This window comes from Embiotoca jacksoni, unplaced genomic scaffold (genome assembly GCF_022577435.1).
Source record: "Embiotoca jacksoni isolate LCO1_2020_lvr unplaced genomic scaffold, fEmbJac1.0.p SCAF_6, whole genome shotgun sequence".
Taxonomy (NCBI): domain Eukaryota; kingdom Metazoa; phylum Chordata; class Actinopteri; family Embiotocidae; genus Embiotoca; species Embiotoca jacksoni.
Window position 1 is genome coordinate 11,121,454 of NW_027185414.1, and position 17,194 is coordinate 11,138,647.

General features: G+C 41.8%; 1 protein-coding gene across 2 annotated transcripts in view; it reads right to left on the minus strand.

Moving 5' to 3' along the window:
- Positions 1 to 10,417, minus strand: part of galnt2 (UDP-N-acetyl-alpha-D-galactosamine:polypeptide N-acetylgalactosaminyltransferase 2) — a 53,717-nt gene extending 43,300 nt beyond the window's left edge. For both annotated transcript variants that reach the window (XM_069173686.1, XM_069173685.1), the window contains exon 1: positions 10,014 to 10,417. In XM_069173686.1, coding sequence (XP_069029787.1) covers positions 10,014 to 10,109 — 96 coding nt within the window. In that variant the 5' untranslated portion in view covers positions 10,110 to 10,417. The remainder of the gene's footprint in view (positions 1 to 10,013) is intronic.
- Positions 10,418 to 17,194: the final 6,777 nt, after the last annotated feature.

The window sequence follows — 17,194 nt, forward strand, 5'->3', positions numbered from 1 at the left end:
TGCATAATGTCAGCATAAAGATTCCTGTGGCCCAAATGTGACAGATCCACACACATTTACTCTGAATGTTTCAGGGTGAGGAAGAGGTGGGTGGTCGTGATGGCTGTCTGCATGTACATCCATCTACTCTGCTATCTATAGTGGATTTGTGATTTCCAAGTTGGCAGCAACAAACAGCGGAGTGTCAGGCAGATGGAGCATCTTTCAAAAAAACAAACTAAAATATTATCTGCAGACCTGACATATGCTGATACAGACTGTTTCTCTTCTATTTGCTTGAAAGGTTAAATGTGTGGGAAAATTGTTTTAATTTCAGATCATATACACCACTTCTCTCTTGAATGACCAATTTCAGGTGGCAAAGTAGAGCAAAAACATTTCTCCTGATTTTAAAAAACACAAGGTAACAATCTGACTGACGCAGCTTATCCAAGGCTACATCCATGTTTTGTTTTAAAAGATATAACTTTTGCTCAGTTTAAAACTAGCGTTCACACTCCTATGGCATTTCTTTAAAAAAATGGAGACCCTTAAAAACGCTGCCGACCCTGGTTTGAAGGATTGCGTTTTAGTCTTGACAGACAGAATGGGAGGCTTTTGGAAATGATGACACAGACAAACATCCACGTTTGCTTCCTGATTGGGTCGAATCAGTCACAACGTGTCTCACTGATCCATCATGCCCCGATCACATGAACCTTTTCCAAAAGAGGAAAAACTGCATCAGCTTTGATGAACAGTTGTTAATTGAACATGTTCAAAGCCAGCAGATGTTGCGTGGTTAAATTTAGCATTTCATAGTACGCTACTGCCGACACGTGCAGGTGGGAAGCCATTATTCAAATATTTTGTGAAAACTACATTTTATTAGCACTACAATGAGCTCTGGTGTTGTGATGATGTCGGCTCCCCAACTGTTTCCCCCAACGTTAACCTGCACCAAACCTTGTCCTAACCCACAACCCATAGGAGACACAACTGTGATGGGAAGGGAACCTGAAGTGGCAGTGATCAGACTTCCACGTCTCACTAATGCTTAAACCTAACCAACACGGCAGGTCATAAAATCTGATGAGTATGTGTCACCGCTTTTAATGTGGCATTGGGTGTGCGAGAACGGTCATGTGACGTGTTTTCAGGCGCGTTAATATGGACAGAGATTAGTTCTGAAACGATGCTAAAGCACTTAAGTGAACAGAGATCGTTTTATTTTTAAAACATTGATTTCAAATTAAAAGGTTTTACTGGATTCTAACTTGGCTGTATGTGTAAATGTGAGCGTGAATGGCTGCCTGTCTTTTGTCTGTCTCTTTGTGTTGGCTCTGTGGTGGACTGCCGATTGGTCCAGGGGGAATCCCACCTTCACCCAAAAGTCAGCTTGGATAGGCTTCAGCCTTCCGTGACCTTGTTCACAATAAAGCAGGTATAAATAATGAATTGATGGATGGAAGTTTTCGTGTGGACTTAGCTTGAGTCATCTGGTACAAAATATCTACGGGTGGTTGAATATAAAAAATAATATTCAAACTGTGAATCCTGACAAAGACATTTCAGTTGGATCAAAGTGCAGCTACATTGAAAGAGAAATATTTTTGATTTTGATTTTTGATTTTATACACTTTATTAATCCCCGAGGGGAAATTTCTTCACTACAGCAGGGGGGCTCTCAGGGGGGAGCTGCTGCAACAGGCTGCCACTAGCGCGGCGCCAGGTAACCTGACCTGAGGTGCATGTTTTTGGATGATGGGAGGAAGCCGGAGAACCCGGAGAGAACCCACGCAAGCACAGGGAGAACATGCAAACTCCGCACAGAAAGGCCCAGGACCGGATTCGAACCCGGAACCTTTTTTTTTGCTGTGAGGTGACAGTGTTAACCACTGCACCACCGTGCCGCAAGAAGCTTACACTTGAGGTGAACAAGTCAAGTCATAAACAGCGCGCATCACTTCTATAGAAACATTATCAGGGAGTGGAAGAACAGCCCTCATGGGTGGTTGCTGTAGTTATATGTGTAATACTGGTCATTTGGTTGTTTTTTTTTATTTGAATGTCCTTGCCAGATACCACCATGACCACCTACGCTCAATGGCAGGCCTATTTGAATAGTTTAGCCTGATAATGGGGAAACAAATTACTGCTGACCTGACTATGACGTTTTGAAGATGTCAACTTCAACGCAGCTACAATGGTTTGCCTCTCAGTGACAAACTGAATAAAAGAGGGCTGATCTGTTTTCTCTTGATATCAAATTTTTTTTTAAAAACAGCTCTTTGAAAAGCTCTCATCTCAGCACTGGTCCTATAAACAATGGATATCCTCGTCACTAACAATTTTTCCATGAATACTCGTCATCTGCCCGGGAAGAAAATCATTATAAGAAGACAATAATCTGGTTTACAGCGCACGCACAGATGTAACATGTTGATGTGTTTAACCATGAGGAACCTACAAATCACTCAGAGGGGGGACATAAAAAGATAAAAACACACAATAAATGTAAATACAAACAGGAGCTCTTAAAGCACAGATCAGGATGTGCCACTTCTTTCTTGTCTCAGTCTTTATCTCCTGGTATCTACACTACTGTCTGTCTGTTCACCACTGTCAGGTAGTCACTCGGTTTCAGAGCTCGCACATAATGGCTAACTCCTCCTGACTGGTGGAAATAAAAGCTGCCAAAACCCACCATTCCCCTGTTTTGGATCCAGTTGCTGTCTTTTTCTACACCCTTTTCCCCCGTCTCATCAATTCTTTTTTTTCCTGTCTTTTAATCACTGCTCCCTCTTTCTTTGTCCTTTCTAGAGGAACTAAATTACAGTTATTGGTTTAATTAACTGTTGGCTAAGCCTTTATTTACTACTGCGGCACCTATCAAGCGTCTCCATCCTTACTTTCGGCACATTTGGAGTTTGTAACGATCCCAGCAGCAGATTTACCCCTCAAATGTTTTAGTACTTTTTGAAACAACTGGTCATTCATGTCAGACAGGCGGATAAGAGCAGGCTGTTCATTTCTAGCCACTGATTGCCACATTTTCCAGCTGAATTGACAACTGCCACTGGCACGTTTATCAGCCGGAGTTAGCCGACTAATTAAGCTAATGTTAGCTTTGTGCATTGGTTTAAACTGCCGTCTCCAGCTACCGTTTCAATTTAATGTAGAGCTGACTAAACTATAATTTTGAAATGACAATCCAGCACAGCCGTCTATAAATATGCACTTGAAGGCTGCACATGTGATGCCATGCCAACAGATGGAGGCTGAGGTTTACAGGTCGCAGGCATCCTCAGCAGTTAATGATTCATGAAAACGTGAAAATAGAGGAAGAGCAATGTTCTCATTTTACCAAGAAGAGACACTGAGCCCTATACCATGATAAGGGGAAATGTAAGGTCAAACTTTTACCCATTTGATGGCGCACCTTACATATTTGGACAAGCAAGGCAGATGTGAGATTCATGCTTTAGAAGTGAAGTGAAACTGCAACTTTGCAGTTCTCATAAGAAGGAAATCAGACTGACATTTATAACAAAGCTAAAGACAAGAAATCCAGGCTTTAAACAGCTCTCTACAGGCTGCGGTGTGAACCATTTCATGTTTTTCTCCAGTTTATGACAGCCTTTTAATAAACATAATTTCCCAAAAGCCAAACTGTGTCTGAAATCAGCCTTTGTTCACTCATTCACAACTCTATATATAGTGGACTCTCAATAGTGACCAGTAGAGTTAGACTTTCGGAAACTCACCTATCATTTTGCAACATCCCTGTCAGCTGCAGAGAACATTTGACATCTATAAAATGCAGCCAAGTGCATTGTGGGACTGTTAGCAGAATGTGTGCCGTGAACACTACGTTTGATTCATTGTGAAATATCTGAGGGCCTTGGCGGATACATTTACACACTCAGACTTCAGACAGTCAAATAAAACGGTGGACAGCAAGTTTAGTGCACTATGAAGTAGACAGGAAGTGACTTCAGACTCAGTCTCAGACATTCACAGGACAAGTGTCGAGGCTCAACAGAAGAGCGATAATAACGAAAAGCAACTTTAGGAAGAAGAAAACATCGGTGAGTTTTATGGTTATGGACAAAACCTTGACCGACATGACATTTGTACGAGCGCTGTCAGTTTTTCCAGTTTACAGTTTGTTATTGTTGTAGTGGATGCTAGAACGGAGCGGTGGATGTTAGTCCAAACTCTGATCCAGCATCCAGAACCAGCTTCTACCGAGTTGCAAAACAATACAGGGAGAGTGGATGTGCTGTGAATGAAGCTCTTTTCCTTGTTTTACCTCAAATCCAACAACATAATGTACTTTGAAACGATCTTTAGCCGTCACAGTAAGGTTAGTTTACTGTAGGTAGGTCCTGACACGTCTCCCTGGAGGAATCAGATGAAACAGTAACTGTGTCTTTTCTCCCAAATTTACCATCAACTGTCCCCTGAGCAGGGCACCGTCCCCACAACACGCACACACACACACACACACACACACGCACACGCACGTTCCACCAGAACAACACTCTCTCTCTCCTGAGACTGTCAGCTATGAAGTTGTGTAACCCTGATGTAACTGCGGAACAGATGCATGATTCAAAAGAGTGTTTTTTTTATTCAACTGCACCCTCAAAAAACAAAACCCATGAAAAACAACAAGCGACACAACTTCTTTGGTATCTGTATTTACACCCTGAACCAGTGGAGCGTTTGTCAGAACTGATCATTATTTAAGAAGAGCACACACAGTCGATACTTCAAACAAAAAACTGTATATCTGAAAAGGATTCAGTGCCCGGGGATCCCCAGCTTAATTCAAGCCTTTTATGGATTCAGTGTTTCCTCTGTGGAACTGCATTTTGTTAGTTAAAAATAACAGATCTGCATGCTGGCTGAAATTACATTATTTTGATATTATAAACATATCGAGCTGCTGAGGCCTCAAGTGGTTTGTACTGCAGTTACATAACAGCAGGGAGTCTAATACATGTAATCGGTATTGTTTACCTATAAAGATTACAGGTATACTGCATGCATGTTACAGATGATGGTCTGTGTGTGTGTGTGTGTGTGTGTGCGTGTGTGTGTGCGTGTGCGTGTGTGTGTGCGTGTGTGCGTGCGTGCGCACTTGAGAGCTGGCAACGCTGTTGTGTCTTACTCCAGCAGACAGTGCAGGCTCCTGTGTTTGTTCTGCATTGTAAACGCTAAGTAAAGACAAAACACAGTCAACGCCTGTAATGCAATAACATCATCTTCACCGCTCACTGACAGACGATTTGGAACTGCTCCATTTTCTACTGTAAAACTAGCAACGCGCTCAGAGCCGGTGAAGTCACGCCGCTTCCAATGAAAGACAGATGTATTGATAAAGCCAAAGTTTGAGACATGCACAGGCAGGCAGAAGCTGAGCGCCAAGTGCAGCTGATAAAAGGCGACTGCAACTTTCACTCACGAGCTCTGGAACAGCCACAGTCCCTAGTGAGCCCGGAAGAAGTCACTCCACAGTCCTGTGCCACATAGAGGGAACTAATCCAAACCTCTGGCTGCACAAAACACACTCAGAAATACCTGCAGTTTGAGGCTCTGACATACCTTTGAGTGAAAGCTGAGCTCAATATCAACAGTGGTCAATGTGTGCATGAATCTGGCATGACCGTTTCCAGCATATGTTTGTGATTTGTTCTCAAACAATCATTCTTCCCCTCTCCCCTGTTCTTTGTCACAATAAATATAGTTCTTACTACTTGGACGATGATATATTTTTTTCTAGGAAACGTGACACAGGTTGAGTTGTTTGTCATCAGACAAGTCACACACCTCATTTTAGAAAAAAACAAAACACTGTTTTCTACTTTGATTAATGCAAACAAGTCTGCAGCTTTTCACAAACAGATGACAGCTTTCTTAATGAAGTCAGTGTTTGTTGGTTCTTCCTGTGTTTCGGTGCCACTCTCCTCTATCTGCCATTTAGCTCCCCTTGCACCCCGCTGATTAGTAGGAAAGCAGACTCAACAGTGAGAAGCTGGCTTCTCAAAAGCTGGCAGGAAAAAAACCTCTTGGGTCTGTCCAATAAGGAAGACTATTTAATAGGACATCCTGACGAGGCAGCAGGCTCATGTTTGCAACATTATCCTCCTGTGTACAACAATACACTTACAGATCTGTGAAGTTGTAGCAAGTCCAGCTACTGGGTGTCTCCCAAGGTTTCCCGTCATTTGACATACTGTGTTGTGAGTACAGCAGAAGAAAAGAGGGGGAAATTTCACTTTCAGTCCATCAGATACTCCTTTCTTAAACACTGATCCAAATAAGCACATTTCAAGAGATTATGATATGAATCAGTTTTAAAAGTAGAAGAGTGAGATTACGCCCTGTCGATGGTTAAACTTCACAAAACACTCAGCTCAAGTCTTGCTTCATATTCTCTTATTCTACACTGTAAGTCGATTTAATGACAGTAAACCTAAGAAATGCTCCAGAACACTGTTTCACTGTGAGCACTAATGAAAGATAGACAAACTTTCCCACTGAAGCATCTCGAAATCTGCTCAAAGACACAAGGAACATTTTGTGCACAACTTTTCTATTGACCTCTAGAGACACATGGTGAAATTTCAGTGGTTTTTATTGGCCTACCAAAAAAGTTTGCAAGGAATTTGTCAGTAATGACGACATTAATTTTTTCACCGAACTATGGTGACAGCTCACAGGCACAAATACGACATTCAGAAAGTGTCGTTAGAGTGCCACAGGACACCGTCTTATAAATGGAGGACTTTTCAGCTCATAATACTGCAATTGCTATTGGTGAGCGCTTTGATCTTCAGAATCTCAGTATCATTGGGGTGTTACAGAGCTGAAGAAGCCAGTTGAGCTCATTTATCTGGTAAAGATGCCGTCGCTGAGATGATTTAGAAGAGGGTATTTGAATTAGCTGCCATGATAGTGTGAGTACTGCTCAAGCTGGCAGGCTCAGAGTGGCTGGACTGCATGGAGCCTCTGAACGCGCCGCAGTGCTCCTGAGCGGCGATGACACAACAACACGTAGCTTTGTGAGGCGTAAAGTTGGACACAGACACTATCTGTGACCAGTAAGAGGGGGTAGTGGGAGTCCTGGCAGTGGAGTGCGGGATGCATATAAATATCCACTGAGGTTTTTGAGTTGAAAATCCAGCCGCTGCACATGGACACTGTAACATGCCAACATGTCAATGAAACTAAAAAGCTGAGCTAGAGAAACACCAGGAGGAACTGAAAGTGATTCTGACATTTTAGAGGTTGGTGGCCTCAATCAGTTGGTCAGGTTGACAGAAGATTTAGTGGAAAAATGTTAAATCATCAGTCAAGTCATCAACCAAGAAAAAAAAAATCAAATCATTCACTGTTTCCAACCCAGATGTGCACAATTCTCTGCTTCACCTCTGTATGTTTTGGACTATCAGTCAGCACTTTAGGCTCTGAAATCATATAATTAACTAGCATTTTAATCTATTTTATAGAAAAAACAATTTGTTAAGAAACAGCAGATAAACTGATTGTGAAAGTAATCCTCAGTTGTAACCTGAAAAGGCAGCAACACTAGTTACTAAATCAGAATATCACAATCACCAGTAAGTGTCTAAAAACATTGGATTTGATTTTAAAATTGGTTTCAGAGGGCAGAGGATCATGAAATTCAGTCCATCCGTGGAGAGTCTTTATGCAAGCATTGAGTGCTTCTGAAAAATTCACTACACTAGAGTTAGAAAGTTTGGTTCATGACAGTAGAGAGAAATTTTTAAATGCCTCTGCTCTTTCAAACGTGCCGTTTTCCAGCACGTTACCTTTGTAGAACCACGTTTGTTTGAGCAGATTAAATGTCCTTCTGTGTAAAGACACCAGCCCTTCATCCATATTAATACTACTCACAATCCAATGCCAGAGAAAATAGTTTATCAGGGAGTGTCACTTTGACCCCTTAGAAACCTCAAATATACACGCACACACACACACGCACGCGCGCACACACACACACACACACACACACACACACACACATACACATACACACACACATACATACATACACAGAGTAGAGCTATCAGCCTAATGGAAAAGTAAAAGGGCTGCTTTGGTTGACTGGAGCAAAGCAAACACAGAGACAGATAGGACAAGACAAGAGACAGGTGGAATACACACAGGGCTTTCACACACACACCAAACCAGATCTAGAGGGGTAATAGAGGCAGCGCCCTGTGCACACAACTACGCACACAGAGCGCCTCATAGGTACACACTGCAGGATACATTGGCCTTCATTAGCACACACACAGTTAACACCAGGAAGTGACAGTCCGTCTCTCTCAGAGAATACAGTGCCTTGTCTTACTCTACACGTGGAGACCTGGGGGATATTTAACTTGCATTTCACGCATGACGTAGTGCTGCATGTACAGGCTGGGAGTATCATGAATGGAATCCACGCCTCCATATGCACCAAGCATGTCTTACCAGGTATTATTTCTGCGGCCCGTTGGCATAACTATGAAGAACTACTTAACAAGTTGAAATAGTTAAACAAGTTGTTGTCAACTAACTACATGACACACAAAGGAAGATCCACAGGTCTGAGAGAAACTGACTGACTGCCCGTGTATTAGGTACGCCTGTCTTAAATTCATTCAGTTCAAAACAACAGTCCTGCCATAAATAATGAAGGTTATAATGTTCAGTTTATATTTAAACTGTTTTAGAGTGATGTTGAAATAACTGTGTGTTCGTGTTGGAGCATGCAGTCTGAGATGAGTTTCGAAGTCGGCCTTTTTTTTTTTATAATTGATTTCTTGTCCGCCACAGTTTCCAAGGTGATGTCTTCATATATCTCAAAAGATATTCAGTTTAATATCATTTAAGAAAATGGAAACCAGTGAATTTGTAAATGTGGAGAGCTGATAGCACAGTCGGAAATGATTATTTTCACAAACTGATTAATGTCCTTTAATCCAACATAATGTCTTGAAATATAATTTGTCTGGACAAATGCCCAGAACAAAAGTCTCATGATTTACATGACAAAGAAAGATTTGAGATGCTGGATTCAGAACATGTTTTTAATTTCTACTTGAGAAATGAGAAAACTATTAGGAATTATCATATTTTTCTTTCAATTGTTAATTTGTTCAGCTCTGTGGTCCAATATTCAGCCCACACTGAAAAGTACAAGGAGTGGACAAAATCGTTGAAATATAAAGTTGAATGACTCAAACTGTTTCAACAAAAACTGCAGAGCTCTGTTGTAGATGGCATTAGTTTGAGATACACAAGCCTTCAAATCACAATGTAAAGATGTTTCCGATCAGCAGAGACTTCAGTAGATCTGGACATCACAGCAGTGAAGTTCAACTAAACCTCTGTTGTTCTCACGGCAGAATTGGACTAATGTTTAATCCACCTTTTAAAGACAGCAGCGTGTATGAGTGCTTTAACCCGGCGATAATCTGCACACTTCCTGATCTCTGCTCATTTCTGGGGAGCAGCAGCAGCTTGTGCTGACGTGCTCTATAGGCTAAACCCCCCCCTCCCGGCCCTGCGAGCCAGGCCAGCAGCCTAATATTAATAACAATCACTCGGCATGCTTTCACCTTTACACGGCTGGCTCGCACATTAACCGGCACGGCCACCGTAAAGTGGTTCCCAGGCTGCCCGGTGCGGACGTGCTCCGCTACCACTGCCACGGGAAGGCAATCACCGGCACAGCGGGAGGTCTGTGCACGCCGACCGGCCAGCACCGCCACCCTGCTGCCCTTGTCCACATTCATCTCCACCAAATCAATGCCTGCCCACTGATACTAGCAGGCCCTTTATCACACTCCTCAGAGCATCGTGCAGCCGCAAAACCGAGCCCGAGAAGAAAAGAGGCAGAGCAGCGCCGAGCACGCCGCTCCATCTTCGCTTTGTCCTGGAAGAAAACGTCCACACGGACACCGAGGCGGACCGTGTGGCCAGAAAAAGCAGTCGAGGAAAGGGAATCCTACCTTTCGACTCAGCGCTGTCCCCGAGTAGAAGTAGTAGGCTATCCCCAGCACCCACAGCACCGCGAAACACAACAATATCCTTGATTTCCTCCGCATGTCTCCCTGTTTTTTCCGCCCGTCCGCGTGCCTGTGTGTGTCGCGGCTCTCGGCTCTGGCTGTAGCAGCTCGTCCCGTCGGCTGTGTCCGTGCAGGGCGCTTCGCCGTGCGGCGTCGGCAGGCTTCGTCAGTCGGTCAGGGGGAGCGGAGGGGGCAGGAAGCAGCGAGCCAGCATCAGCGGGGTTAGAGGGCAAAGGCTAGCTGACTCTAATCCAATCAAACACCGGCTCAGGCAGCCCTGGAGGAGGGCCGGGGCTGGCAGCGAGTCGAGCCGAGCCGTGCCGTGCCGTGCGGTTCCGTGCTAGAGCCGAATGACGGGGGAGGTGGGGACAGTCCCTGTAGGAAATGGTTGTTGTAAATTTTCAGTTATGTGGGTTTGAGCTGTTGGGAGAGGATCTGTGGTCATCATGGTTTCACTGTCTGTGTGGAGCCGATAGGGGTGCCAGAGACACATTAAACCGGGTTAAAAAGCACAAGACAAAAGCATTTGGGATTTCATTGCTCTAAAGCTGACAACTTCTCATATGTTGGTTTTATTGGAGCAGTGTTAAAAGCCTAAACAACATTTTATAATTGTTCACTATGTATCTAACCCAGCCTTCAATCCCTTCTGATTTGCAACCACATCAAGGTTGCAAAAATGAGTAGACAATCATGAAAAAGAAAGATTAGAACTACAGTTGAGAACATGACTTGATTAATCTGATACAAGAAAATAGTGAGATCAGTTGTTGGTGTGTAAATATGTTTTACACTTTTTCACACTTCTCAGTTGTGAGGATTTGAAGCTTTTCTGTGGTTTGTGTTGCAAAAATGCGTTTTGTTGACCGAACAGTCTTACCACGGAGTCCATTAAGTGGCTGCACTGGGGCTTTCAGTCTCATCACAGGATCTTCATCATCACATGAGTCATGGTGCTGTACCAGTTAATATTTCCATGTCTCTGAACCCTGTAGGAACATCTCATTCATGCTAGTTCAACACTTGAGGTTTAAAGTTAATTATTGACCTTGGAAACAGCAAAAAACAATCTCATCTTAAAGTCCATTTATTGGGCTGTATTTTGGTTTTGGACTTCAGACAAACAAGCAGTTTGATAGCATCACTGTGAGGTTCAGGAGACTGTGATCGCCTCTTTTCACTACTTAAATCATCATTCAAGGAAAACGTCAGTTTGCCTATCAATGACGAGATTAATCATTAGTTCACAGCCTGAAGTAGAATGTCGAACCAAACAATCACAGCCGTCATGATGAGCTCCTCAGCCCTCAGTGACTGCAGCACCACTTGCTGCACATCAAAAGTGAGTCTGGGTGTATAACCAGTTTGGATCACACATGCTGGGTCTCAACATGAAATACACTTAACTGAAACTTGAATTTTAACCTCACCTCATCAGTCATTTAAATCAACCATCAGTGCTCACAGACGCCTCCTATAAAAACAGGGGAGGGCCAGATCACCAACTGCTTTCATACACTAACTAACTAGCAGGTCTTTTTCTGCATCCAAAGTGAAAATGTAAGTAAAGGTTATTTGGAGCATTTAAAAAGAGTTAAACAAAATTTAAATGTTCCCTCACACTGCCATCTAATTTCCAATTCTAGTTTTTTAATTTTTTTACGTGGGCAGAAAACAGGTGCAGCTTTTCACCATAAATTATCTTATTCACTGGAGGTATTTATGTGCAGTTAATGCCTGTGCCTCAGATAACTGCTTAAATCAGAGATTGAACACAGGAATAAGGCTGATAAGGGACATGCTCTTATCTCAGATAGCCCAACAATATTAGCATACCAAACTATGACTATGTTAAAGTGTCTCAGATTATGATATGACCTGTCCTAATTATGAGGAAGTTATGAGGAAGTAAATAAAGGTGTTGATCCATTTTTTTATGGTGTCCCTGAACACTATGTAACATCACCTTTTTGCTGCCAACTTCAAACTAGTGAGAAGAAATAAAGCGAAATTTACAAAAAAAATCTGTCATATGAAAGAAGCAAAAATGTCATATACAAGTAAGAGGAAGCATGATGTGCTTCTTAATCTAGGAGCTCGTGAAACTGACAGTGTTAAAACAATTTGAAAGCTCAGTTCAAATAGATTTTTCTATGGTCTGTAGCACTCAGATAAAGGAGACACCTCTGGCTAAACTAAAAGGTCTGCTTCCTGTTCTGCATGGTTCAATCTGCCTCTGACATTTTTCACTTTAATGGTGACAAAATGAGTTTTTGACTGGAGAACAAAATGCCCCATAGTCCAAGGGGGGAAAAAAAATGCTTTCAATACCAACGTTGTGCTGTGCCTTCAAAGATGTCCCAGTAGTATTACACAGACACATACCCCCCCCCCTCCCACACACACACACACACACACACACACACATTTATTGCTGCTGTCGTTACGGTGGCCTGAGAGGGGACTTGGTGTGTTTATGTTACCTACAGTAGTGTTGGTGCATGGATGGGTGGAGCTGAGTGGGCGAGATGGGTGGAGCAGTAAGAAGCAGAGAAACAGATGTGCAAATTTAGCAACACAGAGGTAAAAACAGTTTTTGTATCTTTTGCCCTTTGCCTCAAATGTCCTGAAAACTGTTATGAGGGTCTCAAATTACACTGGAAGAGGGTCAGCTTGGCTTTTCAAGAACTCAACTTGTCTCATAAATAAAGATCAGAGGCAGCTCATGACATCTTGTTGCCTTTGATCATGGCTGTGAAACTGTCCGACATGTTGACTTATGCAGTATGCAGATGTCACATCACGTTTATCTATGTTACTTATGTTTTTTCCTTCTTTGTCTTGCTTGATCAGTTTAATAAACGTATCCCATCACTTTAAGTAGATATTTAAAATAAGAACAATGTGCTTGTATTTCATTTTTTACTAGTATAATAATAGTATTCTGTAAGAACACAATCTTATACAAATTGTAGTTAGCTTTGGCTTTTGGGTTAAAACCTAAATCTAGAAAACTGTCATTGAAACACTACTGGCAGGGAAAGTATCAATACTTCAACTCAAACTGCAAAATAAACTGTTTTGACTGTTCAACTGTTTAGAACTGTTTTAATTGTTCGTAGAATCTTTGAATCGTTCCAAATAACAGTTCACATACGTCTGCCTATTATCACTATATAAATGTACAGTGGTGTGAAAAAGTGCTTGCCTCCTTCCTGATTTCCAATTTTTTTGCATGTCTGTCACACTTAAATGTTTCAGATCATCAAACAAATTTCAATATTAGTCAAAGATAACACAAGTAAACACAAAATGCAGTTTTTAAATGAAGGTTTTTATTATTAAGGGAGAAAAAAAAATCCAAACCCACATGGCCCTGTGTGGAAAAAGTGTTTGACCCCTCCTGATAAAACATAACTTAACACCTGAGTTCAATTTCTCTAGCCACACCCAGGCCTGATTACTGCCACACCTGTTCTCAATCAAGAAATCACTTAAATAGGACCTGCCTGACAAAGTGAAGTAGACCAAAAGATCCTCAAAAGCTAGACATCATGCCGAGATCCAAAGAAATTCAGGAACAAATGAGAAAGAAAGTAATTGAGCTCTATCAGTCTGGAAAAGGTTATAAAGCCATTTCTAAAGCTTTGGGACTCCAGCGAACCACAGTGAGAGCCATTATCCACAAATGGAGAAAACATGGAACAGTGGTGAACCTTCCCAGGAGTGGCCGGCCGACCAAAATTGCCCCAAGAACGCAACAACAACTCTTTCGAGAGGTCACAAAAGACCCCACGACAACATCCAAAGAACTGCAGGCCTCACTTGCCTCAGTTAAGGTCAGTGTTCATGACTCCACCATAAGAAAGAGACTGGGCAAAAATGGCTGCATGGCAGAGTTCCAAGATGAAAACCACCGCTGAGCAAAAAGAACATTAAGGCTCGTCTCATTTTTGCCAGAAAACATCTTTATGATCCCAAGACTTTTGGGAAAATACTCTGTGGACTGATGAGACAAAAGTTGAACTTTTTGGAAGGTGTGTGGCCCATTACATCTGGCGTAAAAGTAACACCGCATTTCAGAAAAAGAACATCATGCTCACAGTAAAATATGGTGGTGGTAGTGTGATGGTCTGGGGCTGTTTTGCTGCTTCAGGACCTGGAAGACTTGCTGTGATAAATGGAACCATGAATTCTCCCGTCTACCAAAAAAATCCTGAAGGAGATTGTCCGGCCATCTGTTCGTGACCTCAAGCTGAAGCCAACTTGGGTTCTGCAGCAGGACAATTATCCAAAACACACCAGCAAGTCCACCTCTGAATGGCTGAAGAAAAACAAAATGAAGACTTTGGAGTGGCCTAGTCAAAGTCCTGACCTGAATCCTGTTGAGATGCTGTGGCATGACCTTAAAAAGGCAGTTGGTGCTGGAAAACCCTCCAATGTGGCTGAATTACAACAACTCTGCAAAGATGAGTCAGCCAAAATTCCTCCACAGCTGTAAAAGACTCATTGCAAGTTATCGCAAACACTTGATTGCAGTTGTTGCTGCTAAGGATGGCCCAACCAGTTATTAGGTTTAGGGGGCAAACACTTTTTCACACAGGGCCATGTAGGTTTGGATTTTTTTTCTCTCCCTTAATAATAAAAACCTTCATTTAAAAACTGCATTTTGTGTTTACTTATCTTTGACTAATACTGAAATTTGTTTGATGATCTGAAACATTTAAGTGTGACAAACATGCAAAGAAATCAGGAAGGGGGCAAACACTTTTTCACACCACTGTACATGTACACCACACACCAGTAGAGGTAGATTGTTCAGCAAAGGAAAATCAAGTGCTGCAACAAAGACGATCACAGTCTGTATGTCAGGCAGGAGGCCTCCAATTAACAAAAATAATTAGCTTAAGTCACAAATCTTTTAAACCAGTGATGAAGTCACAGTGAAATATAATCCAAGTACAGATGTGTCAACATTAGCTGAGCAGGGAGAATTCTGTAAAACTTACTGCTGCCAAAAAAAAAGGATTTTCTTCTTTAGGTCTGGAAAGTAGAGCGATGAGTCAGAGTTGGAAATATTTCAGGGAGAGTGAATTGTGCATGTATTGTTCGAGGATTCATGATCTTGGGCTGCTTTGCTCGTGACAAAGTTACTTGATCCAGAAACATAGTAGGACCTTCACCAAGTCAGTTACAATTAGTTGGCTCTGTGGGTTATCTGGCCACATAATAGCCTGTTTTTCCATTTAGAGATACAGTATCTTGTTCACTTCATAGTAATAAATGAATATTGCACATATAGTGATAAATTTTTCTTACCGTACGCCAATCAGCCATTATGTGAGCAGTGATCTTTATATATCAGACAGTTTTGGATATTACACAGGCATTAACACATTCACAACATTTGAATAACTGCCAATTGTGTAAGCAGCATATTGTATCTTACTCACATAGGGGAACTGAAACCATTATTTTACAAACGGCACTCTGCTGTTTTATAAAAACCTGGTAACTAAACCTTGCAGCAAGTCTTTTCTGCATAAAGTGACAAAGCGGGAGAGTGAAAGGTCAACTAAAGACGAAGCCTGTTCAGTTCTCAGACCTCGGTGTCCTACAGAGTTTCTTAGGGAACAAACAGATGAATCACAACAAAAATGATTCTGATATCTTTGGTGGGGGAGGTGGGAAGATGAATTGTGAACTACAGACGGGCGACAAATTAAAGTAAAAACCTTAATAACATAACAAATACAGATGCTTCACACAGTTGCACTGCATAATGCAATAAAGCTGTTAAAATCCAATCAGGCTCTGATGCAAGGTGGTGAGAGTGACTTTGAAGGAGGATTCATTGTTAAACATTCAGTCACAAACAGCTTAACAGGCTTTTTTGTAAACAGGAACTGAGACTGAAGTGAAATCTGCATTTAGGTCCAAAGACATCAATAAACATGGTTGGACTTTGTGGTCGACAGCACACGTTGGATGACCGTGATGCTCTTTCATTGGTGCAATATTTAAGACACAACAGAAGAGAACGTCTAGCTCAGGTGACTGAGATGTCAATGTAGAATGTGAGCCGACTGTCAGTAAGAGGAGTCCGTACATAAAGAGGGTTTATTACAGAAGGGTTACAGCACATGAACCCCTCATTATCATTATGAAGATGAATGCAGATTTCAGAGTTCAGAGGTAAGAAAGATGTGGACAAAAATGATAATGTTCAGATGAGTCATCCTTCCAGGATGACAATGCTCCCATCCATGGAGCCCGATGGGTCACTCAATGGTCTGATGAGAAGGAAAATAATGTGAATGATATGCCATGGCCTTCAGTCACCAGACCGATGTGTTCAACGGTGCTCACCACCACCATTATAAAACACAGAGGGAGCAAAAAGTTTTCGGAAGAATGGTGTTCTGTCCCTTTCGTAGAGTCCAGAGACTTGGAGAATCAATGCCAAGGTGTGTTGAAGCTGTTCTGGCAAAAACACGGTAGTCCAACACTTCACCAAGACGCTTGATGCTGGTTTTTCCATGAATTTGTCTGCATATGCCTCATTTGTGGAGCTTTTACTGAGGCGAAAGGCTTTTTGAGGAAACAAGTTTCCATTTTCTTAAACTCATCTTTCCTACTCTTGTTTCGTAAATTAACTTTTGTCTATTTCTGAGCATTCGTGCAAAACCTGTAGAGTTTTCAGTGTCATCACTGTACTGTATTTTGTACACAGGCACAGAGGCCAAGAGTGTCTTTTATTCATTTCAACTTTATATTATGTGTTTATCTGACAGCTACATTCACAGCTGAAAAAAAAAAAGTAAGTTAATCGACATTGAATTACTGTGGACACGAGGTCATTTAGTTTGCTAAGTAATAATTTCTGCAGATTCTTGAAGAGCTTGACGTCATCCTGACTGGTTTAGACAGTTTTTTGCATGAATGTTTACAATGTCCATTTAAACGATCATTTTACAGCATGAATGCTGCCACTTTCTGCTAGCCTTTGTATCAACAGCTCAGTTGATCTATTGGCAGTAAAATATAACAATTTTCAGATAAGTTTAACAAAACATAATGCAACTCAGGGGTGTTGCACAATGACAGATTTAGAGTAAGTTTTA